Source organism: Balaenoptera physalus, assembly GCF_965194825.1.
Source record: "Balaenoptera physalus genome assembly, chromosome: 5".
Lineage (NCBI taxonomy): Eukaryota > Metazoa > Chordata > Mammalia > Artiodactyla > Balaenopteridae > Balaenoptera > Balaenoptera physalus.
In genome coordinates, this window is record NC_138884.1 from 87,876,387 (window position 1) to 87,901,815 (window position 25,429).

The window sequence follows — 25,429 nt, forward strand, 5'->3', positions numbered from 1 at the left end:
AGGAGCTGATTTGAACTGAGGTCTGTGACTGTAAGACCAGCTGCACTCTTCTGCCATCCTGGGGTGCTCATGAAGGGGCAGCGCTAGATCCGTGAATGAGGAACATTCCCACCAATGATCTGGAACCTGGTGGTCTAAGATGGTAGCCACTAGTCACCTGTGGCTGCTGAAATCTAAATTAGTTAAAATTAAAAGTTTCATTCTGCAGTTGCACTAGTCACATTTCAAGTGTTCAGTAGCCATAGATGACTAGGGTCTGCCAGATACTGTATCTGCACGGGACAGTGCAGATACAGCAAATTTCCATCATTGCAGAAAGTGTTACCAACAGAGCAGACGGTACCTTAGATGTTAGAATTGGAATCCTGAGTGACTTTGGTAAATTAGAGAAACACTCTGATTGAAGTCACGAGGACTTGCCTTCTGGGACGAGAAGTATGTGGCTATTCAAGTCTAAGGTGAGGAAGGCCCAGCCAGTTGAGCTGCAAAGAAAGAGAAAGCATGAGTTGTAAAGACAGTTCTGCATATGAGTCATCAACCTGGCAGTGTGTTGAGAGCCGGAGCAGCCCGTGGGTAAGGAGACACTGCTTGCCCTCGGGCAGGAAGCGCAAGGTGATCCCGGGTTAGGCTCAGCCAGATTCCAGCCTTGCTAAAGTGCCGTGGCAGGTTTTGGCCACTACTGCCCGGAGGGAGGCACTCAAGATCTGGGAAGGTTAAAAGAATTAGGATTGAGGGGCTTCCCTGGTGGCGCAGTGGTTGAGAGTCTGCCTGCCAATGCAGGGGTCACAGGTTCGAGCCCTGGTCTGGGAAGATCCCACATGCCGCGGAGCAACTAGGCCCGTGAGCTACAATTACTGAGCCTGCGCGTCTGGAGCCTGTGCTCTGCAACAAGACAGGCCGCGATAATGAGAGGCCCGCGCACCGCGATGAAGAGTGGCCCCCACTCGCCACAACTAGAGAAAGCCCTCGCAGAGAAATGAAGACCCAACACAGTCTTATTTATACAATAAATAAGTAAATAAATAAAAGAGTAACTGTAGTGCCATGTACACACACAAAAAAGCTTATTTATTAAAAAAAAAAAAAAATAGAATTAGGATTGCTCAGCTAGTTTTCTTGGTCCAAATTCTGTCCGTATCTGGATTTGATCCAGTCATCTGAAAATCCTGACCACATCTGACTGGTTTACAATTTGATCCTCTCTGCAAAGTACACAATCTTCTTACCATGATTTTGTGAAAGAGCGTTGGATTTGATTAGAAGACCTGGGCTCTCATCCTAGCTTCGCCGCTTGGAAATTGTCCTTAACTGCCCTTACTCCAGGTTTCCTTGAACGTGAAATAGGATATTAAATTCATCGATTGAAGGTGAGTGCCAGGAGAGCATCTGGCATGTCATTGGCTCTCAGCGGTGCTGTGCCCTCCAAAGGTGCAACGAGCACATGAGTGACTTTAGAAAGGGGATGTGTTTTCCGAGCCTTCAACATACTTGTAATTAATTTTGGAATTAAAAAAAATAATTTTTATTATGGAAAATTTCAAACAGACCCAAAAGTAGAGAGAATAATGTCACGAATGCCGATGGACTAATTTAATTATAATACGTGCTGCGTATTGAGTATCTACTATGGTACCGGGCATGCCTTAGAAGGCATATTCCATGTATTAACTGATTTAATCCTCACAACAGCAATAAGTAGGTGCCAGTTTAAGCAGAGAGAGTTGAAGCAACTTGTTTAGAGTTACCAACAAGAATGTGGTAGAGTTTAGAGTCCAACCCAGGCAGTCTGGCTCCTGGAGTCCCAGACTTCACCACCCAGCCGGGTCCGAGGAAAAACAGGTCCTGTGGTTAGAGCCTGCTGAGGTTGGGACCTGCTGAGTGACGATGTCTGATGAGCCCCCCAGAGAATGGACTCTGAGAAAGGAGGGAAGGGACTATTCATTGACACTCAAAAATATGTATGTACTTATGAAAATTTTTCTTGCTTGGTTCCTTAATATTTCTCATCCTCCAAAAGAGTATGTTTGGGCGATTTAATATGACTTGATTTTCCAACAAGAGAGATCCTGAAGTTTTTCCTTCTAGGCCCAGAAGATCTCTGGTTCTGAGCTGAATCGGAAGATCTGCACTGGGATGTAACTAATACAATAAGACAGGAGTGTTATGTACCTTTTGTACTGTCTAATACAGTTTTTAGAGTTGTGTTTTTTTTCCTGAAAAATATTTTTGTTTAAATTTGGATTTTTGGCCAAGCTGTTTTACTGGAATGCCTTGTTTTAATGTAGAACTGATTCAAATATTCAAATGCAAATGCATACCTACTCATTGGTTAGGTTTCCTTCTTTAAAAAAAAAATTCAGTGGCTGATACCACCAACTAGACTTAGGATTTCTCTCTCTTTCTCCTTCTCTTTTTAAAAAACAAAATCTGCTGTTTGGCATTTCTTCCCCCCTTTATTATTTCCCCCCTGTTTCCTTTGCCTGAGTTCTTTTTTGTAGCTAGATCTGACTTGCACTCTGCCTGATTTATTTTGGCAATGCAGTTAAAATGGTTTCTTTTTTCCACAGAAAATGTGTTTTGATTTCTTCTTAGAAGAATAAGCTTTTGTTCTTCAAAGTTAAATAAATCAAATTGCTTTCAGCCTCCAAATGCCACTGCCTTGTCTTCATTATCATTGGGCTTTTGCTTTTTCAAAATGATGCCGTCGTAAGCATTCTCTCGCACATGTTTCTGAAGTATCTACCCCCTTTTCCAGTTTATGGTAGTATCTTATTGAAAACGTTGATTTGGTAAGTTTACAGAAAATATTTTTTATCAAAACAGAAATTCATCATATTAGATAGCTCTGTTTTAAATCGTTTTATTATTGAAGCTATTCTATTAATTCTTTTTTCAGTCATTTAGTTTAGTGATTAAGAGCTGAGTTTTAAACTGCTTAGGTTTCATTTTAACTGTGCCACTAACTACCGGTTGTTTTCAGCAAGTTACTTAACCTCTCCAAGCCTCAGGTTCTTCATCTTTAAAGTGGTGTAGGGTGCGGTGGTGGATGTAAATGACATGATATATGTGTACAGTTCTTAAATCAGGCTTTGGCACAGAGATAGTATTCACTAACTCACTATTCACTATTATCAATAATTTCCATCCCATTCTCAGGGGTCCTAGTTAGTTATTAGCCCATTCCTCAAGCATCACTTTTAGATACTGTAACTCCCGTTTTACTTCTTAAGAACATTAGAGCTTTGGAGTCTGATGACATCTCAGAAATAGATATTTGGCAAGTCCCTTAGGAATTTGGGCCATTTTCTTGTGTGTGTTAAGAGGGCCTTAGAAATAACATGCCCCTCTTACTGGAGGTGGAATCAGAATTAGTAACAAGGCAATTGAAAAGTGTTGCAACTTAAGTTCTTTTTATTATACAGATCAGAGGAAGGGTTCTATTAAGAGGTAGTGTGGACTGAATTTTCTTCACCTCACCGTGCTACTGCTGGGCTGGGGCTTTGCCCTGGGATGAAAGTCTCCTTTTTGCCAAGACTCATGAGCACGCTCCCTCCCTCCTCAGGACCACAGCTGGCACAAGGTCAGCTCTCCAGATCTCCGGGGCCTTTTCATTTCCTCCTCTAACAGTGAGGAAAGGCAAGCTTTTCTCCTCTTTGCTTTTGAACTCTGGTGACAGGCAGTGCAGAGATGGTCCGGTGGTGGCCTCCCCTGATGATGTGTTGCTTTATTTGCAGTCCTCTGCATGGCTCATTCTTTTGTTAACTCTCCAGGGAAGGAGAGGATAGTAAGAAACTTTAGGTATCACGAGTTAATTTTTTTCTCCATAGCTTATATTTTTTTCAGGGCAAAACACATTTTTTTTTTTTTTTTAAAGCAGGAGGATCACAGATTTGATGGAAACCCCTTAATGTGATTCATTGGCCTTTATAAACAGAAGCTGCACCTCAGATAGGCGTGGATAGGACCACCTGGCTTGATTTAGAAATGGCTGAATACATTTCTAAAGAGTAATAGCAGTACTGTGATACTTGTGTTGTTCTTACATGGAAGACCAGTCCCATTGAGCCCATCTTAAATATGGAAGTGGAGGGAAGCTAATGTCTGTCCTTGACCATTCACTGTCTGTGCAAAGCATAGGCAGTAGAACTAGGCAGATGAGGAGAAGAGCTGAGTGGGGGACAGAAATTTAAATGCAACCTGATGGATCATGGGTGATCATCTCATCTCTCCACTTTACAGTGGAAGGGCCAGGCTCAGAAGGATGAATTTTTCCCAGATCCCTGGGCTGGGGAGGGAGAGGGCTCGGGTGGGAAGAAATCCATACTTTGGGGCCGATATGCTCAGTGGCTTTGAAGTTCAAGGGAGCTTTGCTTCAACAAAGAAAAAAAATCTGCATTCAGTTTAGCCCAGTAACTCACAGCAGTGATCATTTCAACATTATCAACCTTCCCCAGGCTTGGTCTCCTATGGGGACCATCTGATGGCTTTTGGCTGTGCCTGGATCAGTCCAGGTTTGTGAGCTATTCTGTTTTCTAACAAGTCGACTAAGATCATAGACTTCGAGATATCAGAGGAGCTGTGATGGCTAGTTCAGGTCAACTCAAGTACAATTAACATCTTTGAAAAGTATTTGTTGAGCCCCTACTTTCTGCCAGGCCTTAGGAATGCAGCAGTGTGGAAAAGGGACAGACAAGGGCCATGCTTTCATGGAGCTTCTGTTCTAGTTTTTGTAGTAATTTTTCTCCCCATGCCCCCTTGGTCCCCTAGTTTTAGAGTAAGGAGGCCCTAGGACATTACGCTGTTCAAGGTCATGCGGATGGTTTATTCCAGAGCCTGGACTTGGGCTTCCTGATAGTTCAGTCCCTTCACTGTCTCTGAGGTCCTGGATATTCCAAGTGTTTGAAATTGAATCATTTTTAAAATTGAAAAATAAGGCATGAACACAATACAATATTTAAGCACCATAAAAGGCTGCAGGATGAAAAAAAAAATGTCTTCACCCTGTCTACTCCCCTTCTACCCACCACACACATGTCATCTCGCAGTCCCCTTCCCAACAGGGGACCACGGTTGTCCGTGTCCTCTATATCCTTTCAGGATTATTCTATGCGTATACCTACTTAAACAACATATATATGTGTCTACAGCCCCCTCCTTTGCCCTTCCACGAATGAGAGCTTAGATACTTGTCTGCACCTTGCTTTTTATTGAAGTCGATGACTGATAAGGTCTGTGGACTATTTTTTATGCTCCCACATTGATTGAGCCATGAGGAGTGAAAATGCTGGACACGTTTAAAACGTCGTATGTCCTGTTTGTTCTTTGTTGTTGGGAATAGCCCTGAAACATTACAGACATAATCTGAGAGTTTTGGGTGGGTCTAAAAACATATTTTGCTGTCATCAACACTGATGTTCTAAGTTATTCTTGCACAGCCTTGTTCTGTGTACAGAAGAGACTGAAACATTTGTGAGTATTCCCAGAATTTAGATAACATGAGGGCCCAGAGGGTTTTGTTTTGTTTTGTTTTGAATTGCCACCAAAGCTGTCTCCTCTCCTCAGTTATCTCCCTCGGCAGGGTCTGCTCCAGGGTGCCTCCCTAGTGCTGACCAGAAGGTGACCCCTCAGGGAGCTTATCTGTCCTCCCCGGTGGCCCTGCCAGCCCTCTGACAAGGCTTAGGAAAGAGGGCTGCAACATCTGCCTTTTTGCCGCAGAAACTGCAGCACTGGAGGCTCATGGAGACTTCGGAGGACGAAAAGGCAGACCTAAGGGGCTCGAGGGAGGCAGAAAATGAAATGCCTTTGGCGACATTTTGGCCTAGAACGAGATAGAAGAGGGAATTAATCGTTATAATCAGGATTTTTATTTTTCTTCATTTGTAACTCGAAACTTTGAATCTACTAACATTAAATAGCTAAGGAAATAGTAGTCCCTGTTTTCTGTAAGTTGTCTATTTTCTGCAAGGATGTACGATGCTATAGTAGCTCCACAGTATAGGTTCTGGAACCAGACTCCTTGTGCCCAAGTCCTGGCCGGACACTTTTTAGCTGTGTAATCTTGGGCAAGTTCCTTAGCCTCTGATGCCTCGACTTCTCCATCTGTCAAGTGGGTTTAATAATTATAATACCACCTACCTCATAGGGATGTTGTTCTTTGGCGCTTAGCAAGCGCTAAATAGCCAAATACTTGATGTTATTATTATAATATTATGTCAGGTGAGACCTATTTAAACACTTAGCAAATAAAAGTGTGAAAAATTAATGGTTTTTGATATTTCTTAATTTTCCTGAGGCTCAGAGAGGCAGGTTAAACATAACCTATAAGATGTTGTAGTTTTGTTTGACACTCAGGTAGAGGCTTACTAAATGCTGGTAGCTGGACTCTTGCTCACAAGGCAGTCGAGAGGCAACGTTTAACTTGTTTTGTTTTCCTTATTAGAAAGAGGTGGGACCATTAAATTATTAATTTAAATTAATTCTACCTGTAGAATTACAGAGTCTTAAATTATTCTACCTGTAGCTAGCGTAGACGTTGAATCAGAGGTTTATTGAGACTAAGAGGGAACTGCTGAATTGCATTTAAATCCTTCCCAGGAGAACCCTTGTGTTTCCAGATACAGAATAACTTTTGATGTCAATTATATTTTACTTGGAATAAAGTGCTCTGACTCTCACCATCCCAAGGGCTGGTAGATCACAAACGTTCAGCTATTGTCACTTGGGAAGCCCATTATTGCTAAATATATGAACACATTTAAATTGTTGTGAAGCTATAACTCAGGAAAGAGCAACCTTCAGACTTCCCAGTAAGATCCAAATCTCATGTGAGAAAATTCAAAACTACAAGGAGTGCACAGTTTCCCACTGGCGTTATTCAGGAAAGAGCAGAGAAGGACAGGCCGCAGAAGACCTCACGGCTCGGTGGATATCTCCGTGTGATTGGTGTGGCGGCGACTGTGGCTTCCAGGTGGGACAGCCTGGGCTGGAATCACTGCTTTCTTATTAGTAATTGCATGGCCTTGGGCAAGCTATTGAACCTGCAAGCCTCAGTGTGCACTTATGAAAATGAGAATCGTCATTGACTCATGGAGTCATTGAAAAGATTGAGTTACTGAATCCGGAGCGCTTAGCACTGCAGTGCTTGGTTCGTAGAAAGCACTCTGTAAATGTCAGCCACTATTGTTATTAATCAGACATTCTTCCTTCCTTAATCCCCTGTCCTTTGAGGTCTTAGTGTTCACTGTCTGTTAATCTGTTTAGGCTTCTAGTTTCTTAAGACATGGTTCTCATTTTTAAAGGGACCAGATCCTTTTTTCTAGAGAATCCTTTTTGAACAAGGCACACGTGTGTCCTAATCAAACCTCTGTTGTGGCTTCTGTGGAACCTTAACACCATAATGGAATTCTAGCTTTATCTAATTAGAATTGTGTAAAAAAGCAATAAACTCTAGAGAAAAAGATGACCTTTTCTTTCCAGATAAATTTTTTCTGAGGTTCTTAATTTCTCTCCATCAGTCTTGTTGTATGATGGACGTGGTCACACTTGGGATTTCTGAATCGTCTTTTCAATGTAAGGAAGTTTCGCTTCATTTCTCCCAGCTTGAGCACTCACTTGTGTAAGACAGTAATCACCAAATTTCCCCATCCTATCCCACCCAAAAAAGATAGATCAGTCTTGTTAAATATGGTGGGGTCCCACGGTGATGCGACCTGAGAACAAAAGGTGGGTGGAGTGTTTTCTCTCCCTCTGGTCCGCGGCTGCTAGCCTTCCCTAGCATTCATGCCGGCCTGCTCCTGGTCTCTGACTGCTGTGTGCCTGTAGAGAAGGCACCTTTTAATATTAATATGTTGCGGTAAAGAAATACTATTTTAAAGTATGTGTTTGTTTACCAATATGGTCATATGCACAGCTGTAGAATGAAATGAGAAGAAATTCAACAATGTCAAATGCACCATGACACAGTCCCAGAAATAAGGCTGCAGTTGGAAGTTTACAAGCTGTACAAAATGTGGTATCTTCTTTCCTCTAGATTATCACTCAGATAAGACAGGTATTTATCTGGAAATTGAGAGCTGCTGTGCTGGTCAAAGCTTCCCTTTTGTTAAGTGTGTGTGAAGACAGAGAGCCCAGAACTGTGAATCAGTGCTGGGTAGTTTTCAATAGAGCCTGAAAAGGTTAACTTTCCTTTTTTCTGCCTTGTTTCTGGTACTAGTAATGAAGACTTTTAAGCAGCATTTTGTATTTTTCACATTCTCTTTCAAAGATATTGTGTGCAGTGCAGTTTTAATCAGCTGCCGAAGGCCATTGTGGAAGAGAGCCACTGTGCTGGGATGCTGGTAATGGTCACGATAGCTAACTTTTAGGAGGGTACTGACTGCTTGGCCGTGTATTAAGCATTGTACATATATCATCCTATGTAAAACCCCCAACAGCCCTACGAGGGATGCTGCAGAGAGGCCAAGGTTCAACAGCTAGTCACAGGGGTCTGGATCTGGGGACAGGCCACTGGCTCCAGACCCCTCCTTTGTAGCCCAGCCTTGGTCTTACATGCCCACTTCTTAAACTTGGTCAAACCTGTGCAAAGAACTCTAAATGGGAAGTTCTACTACGTTGGAATGAAAACTCTTACTGTGATGAAACATTTCATTCTGACATCCCTTGCTCTTGACCTTCTTCTTTTCCTTGATGCAAAAAAGTCCAGGTCTAAGGGAGCCACTGATAAAAAGAGGAGACATAAAAGTAGTTGAAAACCTTTTTTCTAGATAATGGCCTAGTTTGAAGTTTTACTGGGAAAATTCTCTCCTATCTTTTAGCTTTTTTTTTTTTTCCTCTTAGGACAATTTTTCTATTTTTCCACCCCTGGCTTTTCTACTTGTTTCCCTGCTAGTGTCTTCCACATTAATCGACTCTCAAATGACAGTATTCCCAGACTTGACTTTGTTCAGTTTTATTGTACAAATCCATAGTTTAGCCATGCTAGGTTGTAGCAATGCAGAGCAGGGAATTACTTATTCATTTATAATTAAGAACTTGGTTCTTGCTGTTTTAGAGGACAATGCTTTATTTCCTTTTCAGCTAAGGGGGTAAGGGTCCTTTCCCCAACCCATTTAGTTTGGGAGATTCCCCTCTCTGTCTCTCTCTCCTTCACGTATACACACACACACACACACACACACACACACACACACACACACACACACTGATTATTATAAATGACATAGTGACAGAAAAGATTAATATGGATAATATTAGGCTACATGTGAAGGATGAGCTATAAAATAAGTACAAAGTAATACTTCAGTGAAGACAACCTATTGACTTTTTGCTATTTCTTCATATTTCTGTAAGCTGGTTTCATCTCTGTTTTTGTTTAGCATTTATAGGAAACACAATTTGGGGAGACAAGAGAATGTTTTGTTCCTTAACCTGGTGTAGGTTTGCCTGCATTGTGTGTATGTTTCAATATACACAGTCAAGTGTAGAATTTTAATCCTATCCTGGGTCTTCAAAACAGGAAAGTAAAGGGGTACACAACTGTCACGTAGATGAGACTATTGTAGAAAAACAAAAAACAAACACAAAACTTTGAAAAATAAAAAATTATTTTGCAGGTTTATAGGGGGCTTCATTTGTAATGTAAACACAGATGTTGACATGGGCCAATTGTTAGAAGAACTTAAAAATATAATACAGAGCCTTCCAAGGTACAATGAAGGCTGAAGATTGAGCATTTTATCATTGTGTTCGTACTCGCCCAGTGAAGTCCCAGCCAAGCTGCACCGTTTGCTCAGTGGAGATGCAGAGTTAACTCAATTTGGTGTGGCCTGGGAAAGTCACATTACCTGACACATACAGGGTTCCTTGTGACTGACCACGTTCGCCCTGTTGCTCATTACTTGACAGAATGTAGCTGAAGAGTTAAAGAACAGGTTCCTGAGAAGAAGTGCTAAAGGACTCACAGGGAGAATGCCCACCAGTCACCCCAGAAACTTGTATTAAAACAGACTGCTGCCGTCAGTCTACTGTGGTTCTCAAGTTCTGTTCTTTCTTGGTTTATAAAACCTCAATAAAGAGGCCCTTTGGAAATTTTCGTGCTTAGATTTCCTTAGACTGATTTCAAAGAAGAAATGTGTAATGGGGGAAGGAATGCAGTGGGATGGGGTGGGACGGGGTGAGGATGGATTACAATTCCTCTGTGTTCTTAAATATTTAGGCCAGATTAACATGTGATATGATGCTTGTCAAGCTTTACCTTTTTTGTTTTCTCTTGCAGGAGTGACTTTATGTGAAGACTTCTAAGAGACTGAAAACTTATGACATATAAAGTTGCCTAGGGAATTATTTTTTTATCTTTTATACAATTTCTATGGTGGAGTCTGCAGGCATGTAGATGAAAGCTAAAAGGGAATACTGTTGCTATGCTGGATACAGAATTCAGTTTGCTTTGAAACAAGTTTTGCTTTAAAAATGTCTGATGCAAAATTTATTACATTTCCAGGGAGGAAAAGAGCTCATGTTTTTGTCTTCCCAACCACCACCCCTCCCAATCCCCCATCTGTGGCCTTGGTGTACACACTGCAATTTTTCCAGTATGATAACTATGTACAGTGGAACTATATGTGTATAGTCTGAGCTAATGCTCAGGGTGTGTGTGTCTGTGGACTATATGTGTATAGTCTGAGCTAATGCTCAGGGTGTGTGTGTCTGTGAACTATATGTGTATAGTCTGAGCTAATGCTCAGGGTGTGTGTGTCTGTGTGTGCGTGTGTGTGTATGTGCACACATGTCTGTGTGCCTGGGTTTCTGTTCCCCCAACCCTTAGATCTCATTTTGCTACTGGTTGTAAGATGATCCCCTTACAGTTTAACTGTTACAAAAGATAAAAGATGAATCTTTGGTGGTTAAGGCTCCTTGAAGATATAGTCTAACCCTGGGCAGTTGATCCCCCAAGAGATCATGGAGTCAGAGGGAACCAGATGCTAGACTTTGGATTCAGAGACAAAAAATCAGCACTGACCTGCTACCAGCATGCCACTCCTAGGTCACTTATAAAATATTGAGAGTTTTGGTTGTTTTTTTGTTTGTTTGTTTGTTTTAACTCAAGCTAAGAAAATCTTATTTAGCCATTGAATAAAGGGGGAAATGGTTTAAAGTCACTAAAAAAAAAGTCTTGTTTTGACAACTCAAGGCTAAAACAAAACAAGACGATCTCCGCTTCTGGTGCAAGATGGACCCACACCTTCCTCTGGTATGTTTTGCTTGGTGTTCTTCCTGTTCTCCATCTTGTAGCTAGTGCCTGTTATTTAAAGGATTCTTGAGGGTTACTTTCCCCTGTAGGTGTGGAATACCCCACTTTAAAAAAAAAAAAAAAGCTTTACAGTTTACAAAACACCTCAAAGAACCCAGAGGTGAAGGTAGTAGTACATTTATGGGAGGTCTGGGCCAAGGGGTTGGGGAGTCCAGGTATAGGGAAATCTTCAAGACCTGCCTCCATGTTGGTATGGTGCCTTGGCACTTCCTTTATTTCAAAAAGAAAGCACAATTCTCATTTGACTCCCAAAAGATGATTCCCATGAAAATGTACTTTAAAGTATCCATTCTTTTTCTGGCACCAGACTAAAAATTTCTAACCTTTTAAATGAATGGTAGGTTCAATTTCATGTGAATTTTTGCTGACAACTAATTAAAAGCTGTACATGTGTACGTGCATACACACAGCAGACCAGGGGAAGGCAATATGGAAATAAATTTCATGGTGGTCCAGAAAGTAGCAATATAGGAATTTTGGGGGTGTGTATTAGTGTAAATAATATGCGTGCAGTCTAGACCAATAGTTTTAGTTTTATAAAGAGGAATCATTTTTTGTTTTAAAAATATTATGCCCCCGGAATGGTGAGGGATAAAGTGTAAGATATTCTTCAGCTTTAATTATTTTATAATTTTATTCAGGTCAGATCGCTTGTTTTTTTTTAATAGCAATACAACAGGCAAGAGAATACTCAAAATATTTAAATTGTATTTATACCAAGAGTGTGTTTTAAATATTTTCTAATACTTGAGCAGTTGTTGTCTGACTGGCTTCCAAATATGCCAAAAGTTAAGCATTCAATATTTTCAACATGTATGCTTTTTACTGGTTTATATTACCTAATAAGAATCTTCAAGTGTTCCCAAAGCAACGGATGTTTACAGGCCTTTTGTGTTTTTCCTCCTTTAGAAGGCTTGGAGACCCACAACAAAGTTACTGTATAAAACACTAATGATGGACTAACTTCTGATGTAATAAATGAGTTGGCTACCACCTCAATGTAAAAATTTGTAAAGGAAATTTTTCACCGAGTGTCAAATGTATTTTTAACTGTCTGGTTTGTACTTCTATGACTTTTGTACTACCAAAGCAGAGTTAAAAATAAAAACGTTAAACAGAGTGAGTTGTTTTTGAATGATCCAATTGTTGGTGCCTTGGGTACTGAAAGTACAATTGTGGTTGGTATAATTTATCGAGCTTAATATCACAGTGCCTGATTTCTTACGTCTGAATTGTCAAGTGATCATTTGGCTGACTTTCCCCATTGGATTCCTCCTTCCCCCCATAGTAATACCATCCTCACCCCCGATTATTATTTTTAAAATTTGGAGATAATTTTGGATGTAAGGAACAGTTGCAAAAGCAGTACAAAGAGTTCTTGTATACCCTTCACCCCACATTCCCTTATGGTATCATCTTACATAACCGCAGAACAATGATCGAAACTAAGAAATTAGGGCTTCTCTGGTGGCGAAGTGGTTAAGAATCTGCCTGCCAATTCAGGGGATTTGAACCAGGGTTTGAGCCCTGGTCCGGGAAGATCCCACATGCCGCGGAGCAACTAAGCCCATGCGCCACAACTACTGAAGCCTGTGCGCCTAGAGCCCGTGCTCCGCAATGAAAGAAGCCACCACTCGCCGCAACTAGAGAAGGCCTGCACGCAGCAACAAAGACACAACACAACCAAAAATGAAAATAAATAAAATAAATAAATTTATCTAAAAAAACTAAGAAATTAACATCAGTATAATACTACGAATTAAGTCACAGCATTATTCCGGTCTCACCAATTATCCCACTACCATCCTTGTTCTGTTCCAGATTTCCCACTGCATTTAGTTTCGGCCTCCTAAATCTCCTCTGACCTGTGATTTTCCCTCAGTCTTTTCTTATTTTTCATGATCTTGACATGTTATAGCGTGTACTGGTCAGTCATGTTGTAGAGTGCCCTTCAACCTCAGTGTACCAGCTGTTCCTCCTGACTAGACTGAGGGTTTGCATTATGCGAAGGACGCCCTTCCCGTTGCTCCGTATCGGGGGCTGGTGGGGGAGGCCATGATGTCGGTATGAATCACTAATGATGTCAACCTCCACCATTTGGTCAAGGTGGTGGCCACCAGCTTTCATTCTGGTAAAGTCACTATTTTTCCCTTTGTAATTAATAAGTATTTGAGGGGAGATATTTTGAGATTAGGCACATACCCTATTTCTGCTTAAACTTTCACCCTTTAATTTTACCACCTATATTAGTTTCTTTGGGCTCCTGTAAAAAACAAACTGGGTGGCCTAAGACGATAGAAATTTATTCTTTCACAGTTCAGGAGGCCAAAAGTCTGAAATCAAGGTGTCTGCAGGGTTGGTTCCTTCTGAGTCCCAAGGGAGAAGCTGTCCCACGCCCCCTCCTGCCTCCTGGTGGTTGCTGGCAGTCCTGGCGTTCCATGCTGTGTAGCTGCTTCCCTCCAATTGTCTGCCTCTGTCTTCACATGACTGGCTTCACTGGGTGTGGGCCTCTGTCCTCTCCTCTTCTCGTGGGGACACTAGTCATTGGATATAGGACCCACTGTAATCTAGGATGACTTCATCTTAACTTGATCACATTTGCAAAGACCCTAATTCCAAATACGATCATCTTCATGGGAACCTGGGGTTAGGACTTAAACATACTTCTTTTAAAAAAAAATTTTTTTTAATTAATTTATTTATTTTTGGCTGTGTTGGGTCTTCATTTCTGTGCGAGGGCTTTCTCTTGTTGCAGCGAGCAGGGGCCACTCTTCATCGCGGTGCGCAGGCTTCTCGCTGTCGCGGCCTCTCTTGTTGCGGAGCACAGGTTCCAGACGCGCAGGCTCAGTAGTTGTGGCTCACGGGCCTAGTTGCTCCACGGCATGTGGGATCCTCCCAGACCAGGGCCCGAACCCGTGTCCCCTGCATTGGCAGGCAGATTCTCAACCACTGCGCCACCAGGAAAGCCCTAACATACTTTTTTAGGGGACACAGTTCAACCCACTGCACCATCCATTGGTGGATCTTGTCTGCAGCTGTTTTTACTGTGGGAGGGGCTCTTTCAGGTTGGTGCCTGTGTCCTTTCGATATGGCTCCTTCTCTTTATTTCTTTCTGCCTTCCTCTTTATCCCTTTTGCCCTTTCTTACTTTCTAGAACCACGAGCTGCTCCAGGCTCGTCTTCTCATCTTGTGTTTTCCTTGTCTTAGCCTTGGAATCCACCACTAACTAATCAAGGAGCCCTGGTTCCTTTTATTGGAGAATGGTGTTTAGAACTAGAGATCAGAGCACTGGGTGTGCTCATTGATACTGGGGTGTTACTGCTTCTGAGCACACAACTACGTACACACACACACTACTAGCCCGTTCATATACACACATCTTTATGTAACTCTCTTTAGAACAAAAGCATGAGTCGTGACTGCTGCCTCTGACCCAAGTCTAGCTCCACGGGGTTCCCTCTGACCTTCCCACTTTCCTTCTTTGTGACTTTTCCCCAACAGTAAAGAAACCTGGCTCTTACAATCTATAATATTTTTATACAATGTCTCAGCCCTAGCATACGTATCAAGTAGTTTGAATACATACTCCTGTGAGGAATAGGTTTCCAACTAGAGCACTATGCTGTGTACTTATTCTTCTAGTTTTGAGCCTTAGAGAATTCGACAGCCAGAAGCCTGTTTGCCAAATTTACTTAGGTCAGCGCCTTTGTTCCCCACACCTCGGGCGGGCTTGTGTGATTCAGTTTTAACACAGAGTCATTTGTCATCATCTGCGTTCCATCTTCCCTTCACATCCCGGTTAAATTTCTTAAAATTTATATGCGGCAGGGTCGTGGCGGCAGTCGTGGCGGCTCTGTCGGGTTCAGGGCGCCTGCCCCGCTGCATGGGTCACCGGCTGCAAGGCACAGCACCTCTCTGATCTTCCTGCACGGCTCAGGAGATTCCGGACAAGGATTGAGAACGTGGATCAAGCAAGTTTTAAATGAAGATTTAACGTTCCAACACATAAAAGTTAGTTCTCTAACAGCTCCTCCCAGGCCATACACTTCTTTGAAAGGAGGAATCTCCAGTGTATGGTTTGACAGGTTTAAAAGATCTAATGACTGCCCAGAGCACCTTGAATCAATTGATGTCATGTGTCAGGTGCTTACAGATTTGATTGATGGTGAAGTAACAAGTGGTATCAAGAAGAACAGGATATCGGTAGGAGGATTTTCTATGGGAGGGTGCGTGGCGATGCATTTAGCACACAGAAATCATCAAGATGTGGCAGGAGTACTTGCTCTTTCTAGTTTTCTGAATAAAACACCTGCTGTTTACCAACCTCTTCAGAAAAGTGATGGTGTCCTTCCTGAATTATTTCAGTGTCATGGTACTGCAGATGAGTTAGTTCTTCATTCTTGGGATGAAGAGACAAACTCAGTGTTAAAATCTCTAGGAGTGAGCACAACGTTTCCTAGCTTCCCAGGTGTTTACCATGCGTTAAGCAAAGCTGAGCTAGAAAAACTGAAGTCATGGATTCTTACAAAGCTACCAGACTGAATGCATCGATTGATTTGTTAATATATAAGTAATGTCTTTATGAAAAGTGATGTTTACTGCCAAATTCTAATTTGATAAACAATAATTAAAATATTAAAAAAAATTATATACAGCAAACTTCACTCTTTGGGGTGCCTCATTGGATTTTGATTTTGAATTTTCGTGTATGTGTGTGTGTGTGTGTGTGTGTGTCTGCCTTGAAAACAAGATGATCAATAACAGCTTATGCTAAGGAAGTGGAAAAGCTGATTTTACAATTTTCAGCTCTTGAAAACCAGGAAACCCAGCATATATGCACCAGGGAGGATGCTAGGAATTCCCCCAAATCTCATTTTATAGTAGAAAGGGGTCATTTGGGGTTACAGGTTTTGTTCTTAATCAGTCAGCCTTTTGATATCCTCTCTAAGATCCTCCCTAGGATTCAGCTCTCTCACCGGCAGGTCCTGGGTGAACTTGCCACGGGGACTGACGGTCCATGGCCTTGTATGCTCCTGCACTTCCTTTTCAAATCCAGATATCGAGCCTTCCTCCACCCTGATCTGATATAGTGGAAGTGTGGAGAAACACTTCCTTCCCTCCCACTGAGGACAGCAGGATGTTGGTGCTTTGGAAGTGGGGTCCCACCATTCAGGGCTTGGCTGTGGTCAAAGGAGACTCCGTTTTTCACCCGAGGTCCTTACCAGTTCTCAAATCCTCTGACCCTTTTGTCTGCAGGGCAGGTTCTATCCAGGGCTTCCTTTGTTCATTCCTCATCTTCCCAGGACCATTCTTCAGGACTGTTCTCAGATCTTCCTGGAGATCCCTCATGGTAGCTCCAAACACCTGAAAGGGCACCTGGGACTCTGTCCCCGGCATTCTGTGGCCGCCCAGCTGGTGTCGCTGCCCACCCGCTTCGGCGGCTGCCCAGGCAGGCGGTTGTCCGCCTCGCACAGAGCTGGCACTTGCCCCCTCTGCCGGCCGAATGAGAGAAGTGCAGGAAGCATAGCTCCTGGGCCATTTATTGGTGGTGGTGTGTCTTCTTTCAGGGCCGGGCGCTCAGAAAGTACGTAGGCATGATTTCACGATGATTCACTGAATGAATAAATAAACAAAAGTCTACCTTTAAAAATGAAAGATTATCATCAGCTATTTTATGGGAGTAAAAATTGAAGTTTGTATTTTTTTCCCAACTCATTTTCTGGCCCTACTAGCTGGTCTCTATTGTCTTTCTCATAGGAAATCCCAGTTTCTCACCTGGGAACTTATTTCCCTGCACGTGTGGATGCTGGTAGAAATAATTGAGTTCTGCTTTGGAGGAAACCCCATGCCCTGAACCCTGCCATGGAAGTGGTGTGACTGTGAGAAGCAGTGCGGTCTCAGAGAAGTAGCCCTGGACTTTGCTGCTGGGTTTGAATCGTGGCTCTGACACTCACTGCTGTGTAATGTTGGGGAAATTACCTTACCTTCTTTTCTTTTTTTTTTTTAAAAAAAATTTATTTATTTATTTGGCTGCGCCGGGTCTTAGTTGCGGCTTTCAGGATCTTTGTTGCAGCATGCGGGATCTTTAGTTGCGGAATGCAAACTCTTAGTTGCGGCATGTGGGGATCTAGTTCCCTGACCAGGGATCGAACCCCGGGCTGCCTGCATTGGGAGTGTGGAGTCTTAGGCCACTGGACCACCAGGGAAGTCCCTTACCTTACCTTCTGAGATGCGATTGCCTCAGCTGTAAAATGACCTATCTCTCCGGACTTTTAAGGACTAGGAAAATGCATGCAAAGTCATGGTGCCTGCCATGGTCTCCATGGCCACCCTGATGGAGTGCCCTGTCATCGTCAGCAGCCAAGCTTGGTAGCTTGGTAAAGGGTCTGTGTGTGTCTGTCCCACCACAGCTGAGCAAGGTGGCTTGTGAAGAGGCCAGGCACACATAGCTTTGTCCAAGTGTGGAGCTGAGCCAGGACACTTTTTGCTGAACCACAGTTAGAGTTCAGAAGCCTCATGGAGGAACCACAGAGTAGAGGAGAGTCCAAATTTTGGGGAGGCAGAAGCACAGAGGTAGAAAAAAGAGTTGAGGATGAAGAGGTAGTGTGTGCAGGGGGCAGCTGAAACTCCATCAGCCCAGCGCCTCTCCCTTCTGGGATGATGCCCCCTCCTTTGGAGAGCTCTTCTCCTCCCTCTTAGAACCCAGCCAGGCGCCCCGCTCCCCTGACTGCAGCTGGATGTGACCGAGGCCGTGCCGAGGAAGCTGGTCTGAAGAAAGGAAGGGAACATGCAGAGGGAAGAGAGGCAGTCCTGGTTTGCTGTCAAGGCCTAGATTCATTTGACCCTGAGGCCCAGCTGCCCTTCCGAGCTTTAGGAACATTCCAAGGACATTCCTCTTTTGTCTCACCTCCTTTGGGTTGAGTTTCTATCACTTCTGACAACAATCACAAAACCCCACAGTCGGTGCAATTATTCTCAGAAAAGTAGATACACGAGGAGTATCAGAGCCATATGAATAGTGGAGCCCAGGCATCCAGCCCTACAGCTGAGGCTGCCCAGCGCCGCCTCAGATCCATAGCCAGGGGCCCCGGCCCTGGTGTGGCATCTGCTCTGAAATGCTCTTGCAAACCCTCTCCAGACTTCATTGCCTTAGGATAACCTCCCTTCCACCATCTTTCCTTGATTTGCCATAGGGCTCGCGACTGTAGCTCCCGTCAGAGCACAACTTTGGCATTCAGATGACTCTGGCCATCTGTGACCTTAAGGTTTTCAGATCCCAATCTTCTAACTGAAGATAATAGACTGAAGATAATATGTGCCTTTCAGGGAGGCCGTCAGGATTATAAGAGCGTGGGCAGATAGTGCATGTAGCACGGGGCCGGACACAGCCAGCGCTGACTCAATGAGCTGCCTCGGAGTTGCCAAACTCAGCCCCTCTTTAGTGAAATAAATGATAGAGTGATGAGTATTTGGCCATTTGAGTGTGGGTTCTTGATGTTTTTGCCACATTAAAATTGCTTCACATTGAAGATGGATCCCGGGTGGGGATGGGGGCGATTGGAGAGTAGGAGGGATCAGGTAGAAGAGGAAACTTCTGAGATTCTGTCTGGGCCTGAGATTCTTCTGGAACCAGGTCAAATGCCTTAAGTGAGAGGATGATCTCATTGCTCCAATGTTAAATGGAGCCGGATCTACAAGACAAGGGGTGTGTTCTTTCTCTGCATGTTCAGGCTCTCATTTTATCTTATCACTCTTAGGATAAAACATGAATGTGGTATAGTCTTAAAAAGAACTTGACTTCTTTTTATTTGCAAGTCATTCTAACTGAGAAATTATAGAGAAAATGCTCTTGGAATCATAACATGAACCCTAAATTACAAAATTTCTGGGTTTGATTATGGCTGAATATCTTAATGTTGGCCAAATAAAAAAAACACCTAACAAAACAATCCCTCTGAAATAACTAACTAACCCTACCAAACCCAAGATTTCTATCTTGCATTAAAAATGTATTTTATTTAATAAAAATGTATTTGTGGCAAGGGAGGATTAAAGAAGTAGGTTAGTTTTAATGCCTCAAATATTCATTTCAAACATAGCATGACAAAATTGTGACTAGGCATAAATTACTGTGTATCCTCCAATGGTTAAATGATGAAAATAATGAAAATAAATAATGATGAGAATACAAAATGTATTAAATTTGAAGTGCCCCCAAGATGCATGTTTACCTTGAGATGATTGTTAATAATGTAAGTAGAAAGGGACTTATCTAGTTTAGAAATAATTCAATATGATTAGAAGTGGTGCAGAAAGCTTTGGTGGTCATAGAAATCAAAATTTAGTTATTAAAAAAAAGTGTAAATGCTACTCATAAAAAAGTGGTCCAGTGTGAGATGACCTTCACTGGGTAATAGAAGCACATCTAACATTTATTATTTACCCGGTGCTGGGTATGTGCTAAGCACTTTATATTCTGTATCTCCTGTAAGTTGCATTACAGCTCAGGGCAGGCATAGCCACCACTTCCATTTTACAGGTGACAATACTGAGGAAAGGAATTTCAAGATACTTTGCACTGGCCGTTCACGTGATCATTGTAAAAACACAAATATCATTGGTAGTAGACAATCTCAGAGATTTTACAGATAAGGCCTTGACTAACGTTTCAATTCTTTATTAAAATCTTCCTCAGAACCAGAAAAAGAAAAAATACAAAACAAAAAAACCAAAAACCTTTCTTTCCCAATTGACAATACATGTAAGTTTACTTTTCCAATATTGGATTGTTCTTATCTCCACCACCTTGGTTTAAAGTTCCCCCAACTTTCCGATCTCAGAATTCACTTGATTGTTGTGATTGCTGCATTCCCTGAAATAATGGAGACCAAAGGCTTTTTTTCTTAGAAATTTCACATTTTGATGCAGCCCTTCTTTTTTTCTGATGGCAACATGCCTGTCTCCACAGAGAGGCTGTATTACCTATTCCTTAAAAGGAAGCTTGCTGTTCAAACTGAGTTCAGTTGAGATTCTGCCACTGACTGTCTGTGTGACCACGGATGAATCAGATAGCTTTTTGAGACTCCATTTCCTCATCTGTGAAATGGGGATAATCATACCTACAACTTATAGGGTCATGGTGGACTTAAGCAAGATGATGCATATGCAGAACTTAAACTGTACTAAATGCTTAACAAATGGTAGTTTTTTAAAAAGTTAAGCTATATTTGCACCTATAAAAAAACAAAAACCGTAACTTGCTGTCTCTCAGAAGTTATTACTGAATAAAATTTCTATATCAATAACTGTATTATTTGGCAAATTATTTTGAAAGTGTCTGCAGATATGTTTTTGTTATAAAATTTTTCTCTATAAACTTTAAAAAATAATTTTAGTCCATTTCTTTTTTTTAAATTAATTAATTTTATTTATTTCTGGCTGAGTTGGGTCTTCGTTGCTGCGCGTGGGCTTTCTCTAGTTGCGGCGAGCAGGGGCTGCTCTTTGTTGCGGTGTGCGGGCTTCTCATTGCGGTGGCTTCTCTTGTTGCAGAGCATGGGCTCTAGGTGTGTGGGCTTCAGTAGTTGTGGCTCGCAGGCTCTAGAACGCAGGCTCAGTAGTTGTGGCGCACGGGCTTAATTGCTCCATGGCATGTGGGCTTTTCCCGGACCAGGGCTCGAACCCGTGTCCCCTGCATTGGCAGGTGGATTCTTAACCACTGAGCCACCAGGGAAGTCCATCTCTATAAACTTTTAATTTAAATACTGTACAGTTCTTGGTTTGTCTCCTGGCCAATGGCTGACATCATGAAAATCTTAGAGCCTTGATCATATGGCTTCATAAATGGGTAATTTAAAACTTTTGATTCTGTTCTAGGCATGAACATTTAAGACAGGGAGAGCACATTAGTTAATGAGAAGAGACCAGCAACTCTCCTTGGCCTGTAAAAATCTTCCCTTGTTTATACAAGGACCAAAGTTTATATGTACCAATCTTGATAGCTTTAGAGCTATTTTGGAGAATGAAAAAGGATGAGTAGAACCTGGAAATGAAATTATTTTTGTGGGAGTTTCTTCTAAGGTTGGTAACTGATGTCAAGAGAGAACTTTATGGCTTTGTTTTTGAAACAGCAAGAGCCCCACTAAACAAATATTCTAATCAGCCTGTCCTCCAACTGTCTCACTTATGTGAATTGGGAATGTGTAAATTTGATAAGGGAAATGAGTAAAATTCTTTGTCTACCTTCTGGTCTCTGGGTCATATTTTACCCTTGTTTTGTATTAACCATTCCAAAATGCTTAAAAGCAGAAAATACAGAAGTCCCCTAAAAAATCAAGCTCAAAGTGTGAGATAAGGGTGAACAGTAGCGATGAGTGGTATTGGCGAGGTATTTTCACGTTTGCTTGTATTCTAAGTGTATGGCTCACGTGCATATGTAGGCCATGTATCTTGTTGAAAATCTTAGTCCAGTTTTGTCTATTTAGAGTGATTTTATAGATAGTTCATTTGAGCTTCTAAATCGGTGGTTTTCAAAGTAGGTTTCACATAACCCAGGGGTGTGGGAAGAAAATATTAAAACCCGGATTGATATTTGTTATGTTAATACTGCTCTACAAAGTATATGACATAGTACAAGAGGACAGTACATTTATTTGTAAACATACTTCTATTAGGGGTAGGAGTGTGACATTTTTTACTGATAACTGGTGCAAGATCAAAAAGGTGTGGCAAGTCCTGCTCTAGTCTCAGAGTTTCTCCAAGTGTGGCTGGAGAAATACCCACATCAACTATGCAGATGCTGGGGCCCCACCCAAAACCTGCTGAATCCAAGTCTCTAAGAGCTGAGACCCAGAAACCTGCTTTTATAAAACAAGCACCCTGAAATTTGAGAATGTCTGCCTTCCACTTGGGATGTAGGAAGGATCCCCATTTTACAGATGAGGAAACTGAGGCTCAGGAATGTTAAGAAACTTAAATCCAAGGTCATACAATGAGCAAGAGGCACAGGCTGATTCCACCCCAGGTTGATTAGGGTTGAAGAGGGGCACGAGTGTGAGTGCCCGGCCCATGCTGTGTGGTCAGAACCTCCGAAGACCTGGAGGTCACCACGCATGGCTGCAGGGGTTAATCGCGGAGCCAACCCCCATGTACTTTTTCTACCATGAGGCGCCAAGAGAAGAGTGACATCTGAGTCTCATGTGACAAATACACACCCTTTCCTTCTTTCCCCTCCAGGATTTGAAAGATTGAGTTCAAGATGACTGAAAAATGTGGTGAGCCAAGTTTCCCACTGCTTGGCCCCAAACATTGGTTTTCTTAAGGTTTTTGTCTCAGTTTGGGAGTAAGGTCCTCAGGGTAACATGGCCTCGTGATGGAGACCAAATCTCCACTGGCTACTCAATTCCACTCTGTGCTCATCTTTCCACAAACCGCCAAGCAGCCTCCTTATTCAAACGGAGCAGGGCCACCAGAGTGAAACGCGTGACTAATACATGTAATTTCTTTTCTCTCATATTCATCTAGACTATGCTTCCACAGCCCTGCATTTATACCTTTATCACAACATATCCCAATCTCACAGTTAGCATTCGGAATCTTAATCAGCTGCATGATGTCTCCTCCACTACATGTGAAAAGCTTTTAGTCTTTCATTCAACAAATAATGTACTGAGTCTCACCTGTGCCACACACCATCCTAGATCTAGGCAAAAGGTGCTTGTTTATTATAGTCACTTCCGTTGAAAAAAAATTGCTAATGGTCAACTCCAAGCATATTTAATAGATTTGCCTAGCATGTTGTTTCTTAGAGTGGCTGAGAGTGCTTCAAAAGTCAGCCTATTATATGTCTACTATAACCTAATACATTGGAGGAACTTATAAATTTAGTACATAAATAAATGAGCAACTTATTTCCGTAAGTTAACAGAGAAAGCGTTTACCATGAAAAATAAATGTCAGCTTGTCTCTGTTTAATTATCACCAGCTCTAAAATAGCAGGTTTTAAAAGCAATGAGGTTTACTCTAGAAGAAAAAATAAATAAACAGAAAGCAAGAATTTCCACATTTTCATCATAAAGACTCATTGTACAAATAGGAGTCCCCTTGATGAAGAATAAAGTCCAAGTTCAAGAGCAGAGGCCACGTTCCTGTGACTGCACACAGATGACAAAACTAAGGGAGTCAGATCTGTACTCATGTACTTGCATTTGGTGCTTCCTTCAGTCTTCCTAAGGCCTCCTGCTGGGAGATACTGATGAAGAGTTAAGATGAGAATGGGTGGGGGACAGGCGGGCAAGATAGGCCTTGGGGATCAAGAGATACAGACTACTACGTATGAAATAAATAAGCTACAAGCACGTAATGCACAACACAGGGAATACAGCCAATATCTTATAATAACTATAAATGGAGTACAACCTTTAAAAATTGTAAATCACTATGCTGTACAACTGAAACTTATATAATACTGTACATCAACTATACCTCAATTTAAAAAAAAAAAAAAAAAAAAAAGAAGAGATAATCTTGCCCTTAGGGTCAGGGCAGAGGAAGACAGGAAGAGGAAAACGGTGACTGGCTAACAGTTACTGAACGTGGACAAATGGGCGTGTGCTAAGAACCTGAAATTCTCTTCAATCCCTTGCGGATCTGCTTTGACAGTTACAACAATATGCTACCATCTGCCTTGGAAACCAGTGAAAAACATCTAATTTCATATTTATATGATAGTTCAGCTATCAGTAAAAAGTGAAATGTAACTTCCTAGCTCAAGAAAACTACATGTAATATAGAAATAATCTTATATCAAAATCAAGATTTAACATGGTAAATATCCATGCAATGCAGTTTGCTAAGATCATGGAGACTGTGATGTCCACTTCTTAATATATATATATATATATATATATATATATATATATAAATATATCTAATTGGAGTATAGCTGGTTTACGATATTGTGTTAGTTTATACTGTACAGCAAAGTGAATCAGCTATACATATACCTATATCCCCTCCTTTCTGCTTTCTGGATTGTGATGTCCACTTCTAATCACAGCCAGTGCCTCACATTCAGAGTGCATCTATGCTGTCAGACTGTCCAGAATGTTTGAAAAGCACCACTATCATCAGCATCACTTTTGATAAGGGGTGGCACCAGGCTGCAGAAAGAAGACATTACACAGAGCAGGATTCTCAGCTGCTAGACAAGCTGCGGGAAAAAGCTAAAATCTGGAGTTTCTTCTCAACCTAAAGATTCTGACATTTGCCCTGACGTCCTTTTGTGGAGCCTGGATATTGGGGCCAGGGCTGCTTTTAACAAAACACATGAAATTCTGTTAATCTTTTTTGAAGCAGTTATTCACATATAAAGAATCTTTAAAAGTCGAGAGTTTTTAATCATGGTGAACTCTCTGTAGCAGTCCTAAAATGTAAAATTAGGTAAACATGTAAATGCAGAAGTGTGTTTCCGTGCCAGGGAAAGAGACTTGTCTGCAGGAATACCTCACCTTCCCCTCTCCTTGTCCGATTTTTCTTCTTTCATCCTTCTGTTTTGGAGATACCCGTGGGAAGCTGCAAAGGCTGTAGCTGTCCAGTCCTCCTTCCTCCTTGGACCAAAGGTTCAGACCCCTCCTGTGTCACACTGACTGTAAACAATATTTTTCAATCTCTTGCAAATCAGCTCTATCCCGGGCTTTTGTGTTTTGAGGATCTGGTGTGGCAGATTGTAAGCAGACCATCTCATAACTCAATGTCCATTCTCCCCCTTCTCCATAACTGAATCCTGAATTTAGTTGGGAAAGCCATGCTCATAGCTAGAAAGGTAAGTCTTCCTAGCCTTTCTGGCAGCTGGATGTGACCAAGTAACCAGATGTTGACCAATGAGATACAAGTGGAAAGGTTGAATTACACTTCTAGAAGGTCCTTAATAGAGAGGGAGTGAGATCTTCTGACCCATTATTCTTTTTCCTGCATGGAAAGCAAATGAGTGACTGGAGCCCCAGCAGCCATTGTGGACCACGTGGTAATCTTGAGAAGGAAGCCAAATGGTAGAAGGTACATAAGTCGCTGATACCACGGCATCCTCTACCAGCCTGGACTGCTACCTCCAGACTTCTTTTACAT

At 42.0% G+C, this 25,429-nt stretch overlaps 2 protein-coding genes and 1 pseudogene across 4 annotated transcripts in view; 2 read left to right on the plus strand and 1 right to left on the minus strand.

Annotated features, from left to right (window-relative positions):
- RELL1 (RELT like 1) overlaps positions 1-12,427 on the plus strand; it is a 61,854-nt gene extending 49,427 nt beyond the window's left edge. Inside the window, exons 7-8 of one of the 2 annotated variants that reach the window (XR_014264520.1) lie at positions 10,274-11,248; positions 12,218-12,427. The gene's annotated coding sequence lies outside the window, so the exon portion shown is untranslated. Of the gene's footprint in view, positions 1-10,273 lie in introns of both variants that reach the window. The other variant, XM_082464582.1, reaches the window with a different exon arrangement.
- LOC309662131 (uncharacterized protein) lies at positions 1,452-20,625 on the minus strand. The gene is made up of 3 exons (XM_082464585.1): positions 16,531-20,625; positions 8,630-8,715; positions 1,452-5,818 (listed from the first exon to the last, which is right to left on the minus strand). Exons 1-3 carry the CDS (start codon positions 16,703-16,705, stop codon positions 5,735-5,737), a joined length of 345 nt encoding a protein of 114 aa, XP_082320711.1. The 5' UTR covers positions 16,706-20,625; the 3' UTR covers positions 1,452-5,734.
- LOC309662121 (lysophospholipase-like protein 1 pseudogene) lies at positions 14,003-17,306 on the plus strand (annotated as a pseudogene). The gene has a single exon. The product of its transcript is annotated as a lysophospholipase-like protein 1 pseudogene (transcript).
- Positions 20,626-25,429: the final 4,804 nt, after the last annotated feature.

Excerpts from the sequence above, each read along its gene's own strand:
- LOC309662131 (XM_082464585.1), bottom strand. The coding sequence starts at position 16,705 with ATGCCGGGGACAGAGTCCCAGGTGCCCTTTCAGGTGTTTGGAGCTACC. Across the intron at positions 8,716-16,530 it reads GTCAGAGGATTTGAGAACTG|TGGCTCCCTTAGACCTGGAC; the intron begins GTAAGGACCTCG and ends TCTTTTTATCAG. Across the intron at positions 5,819-8,629 it reads GAATGAAATGTTTCATCACA|GCCAAAATGTCGCCAAAGGC; the intron begins GTAAGAGTTTTC and ends ATCTCGTTCTAG.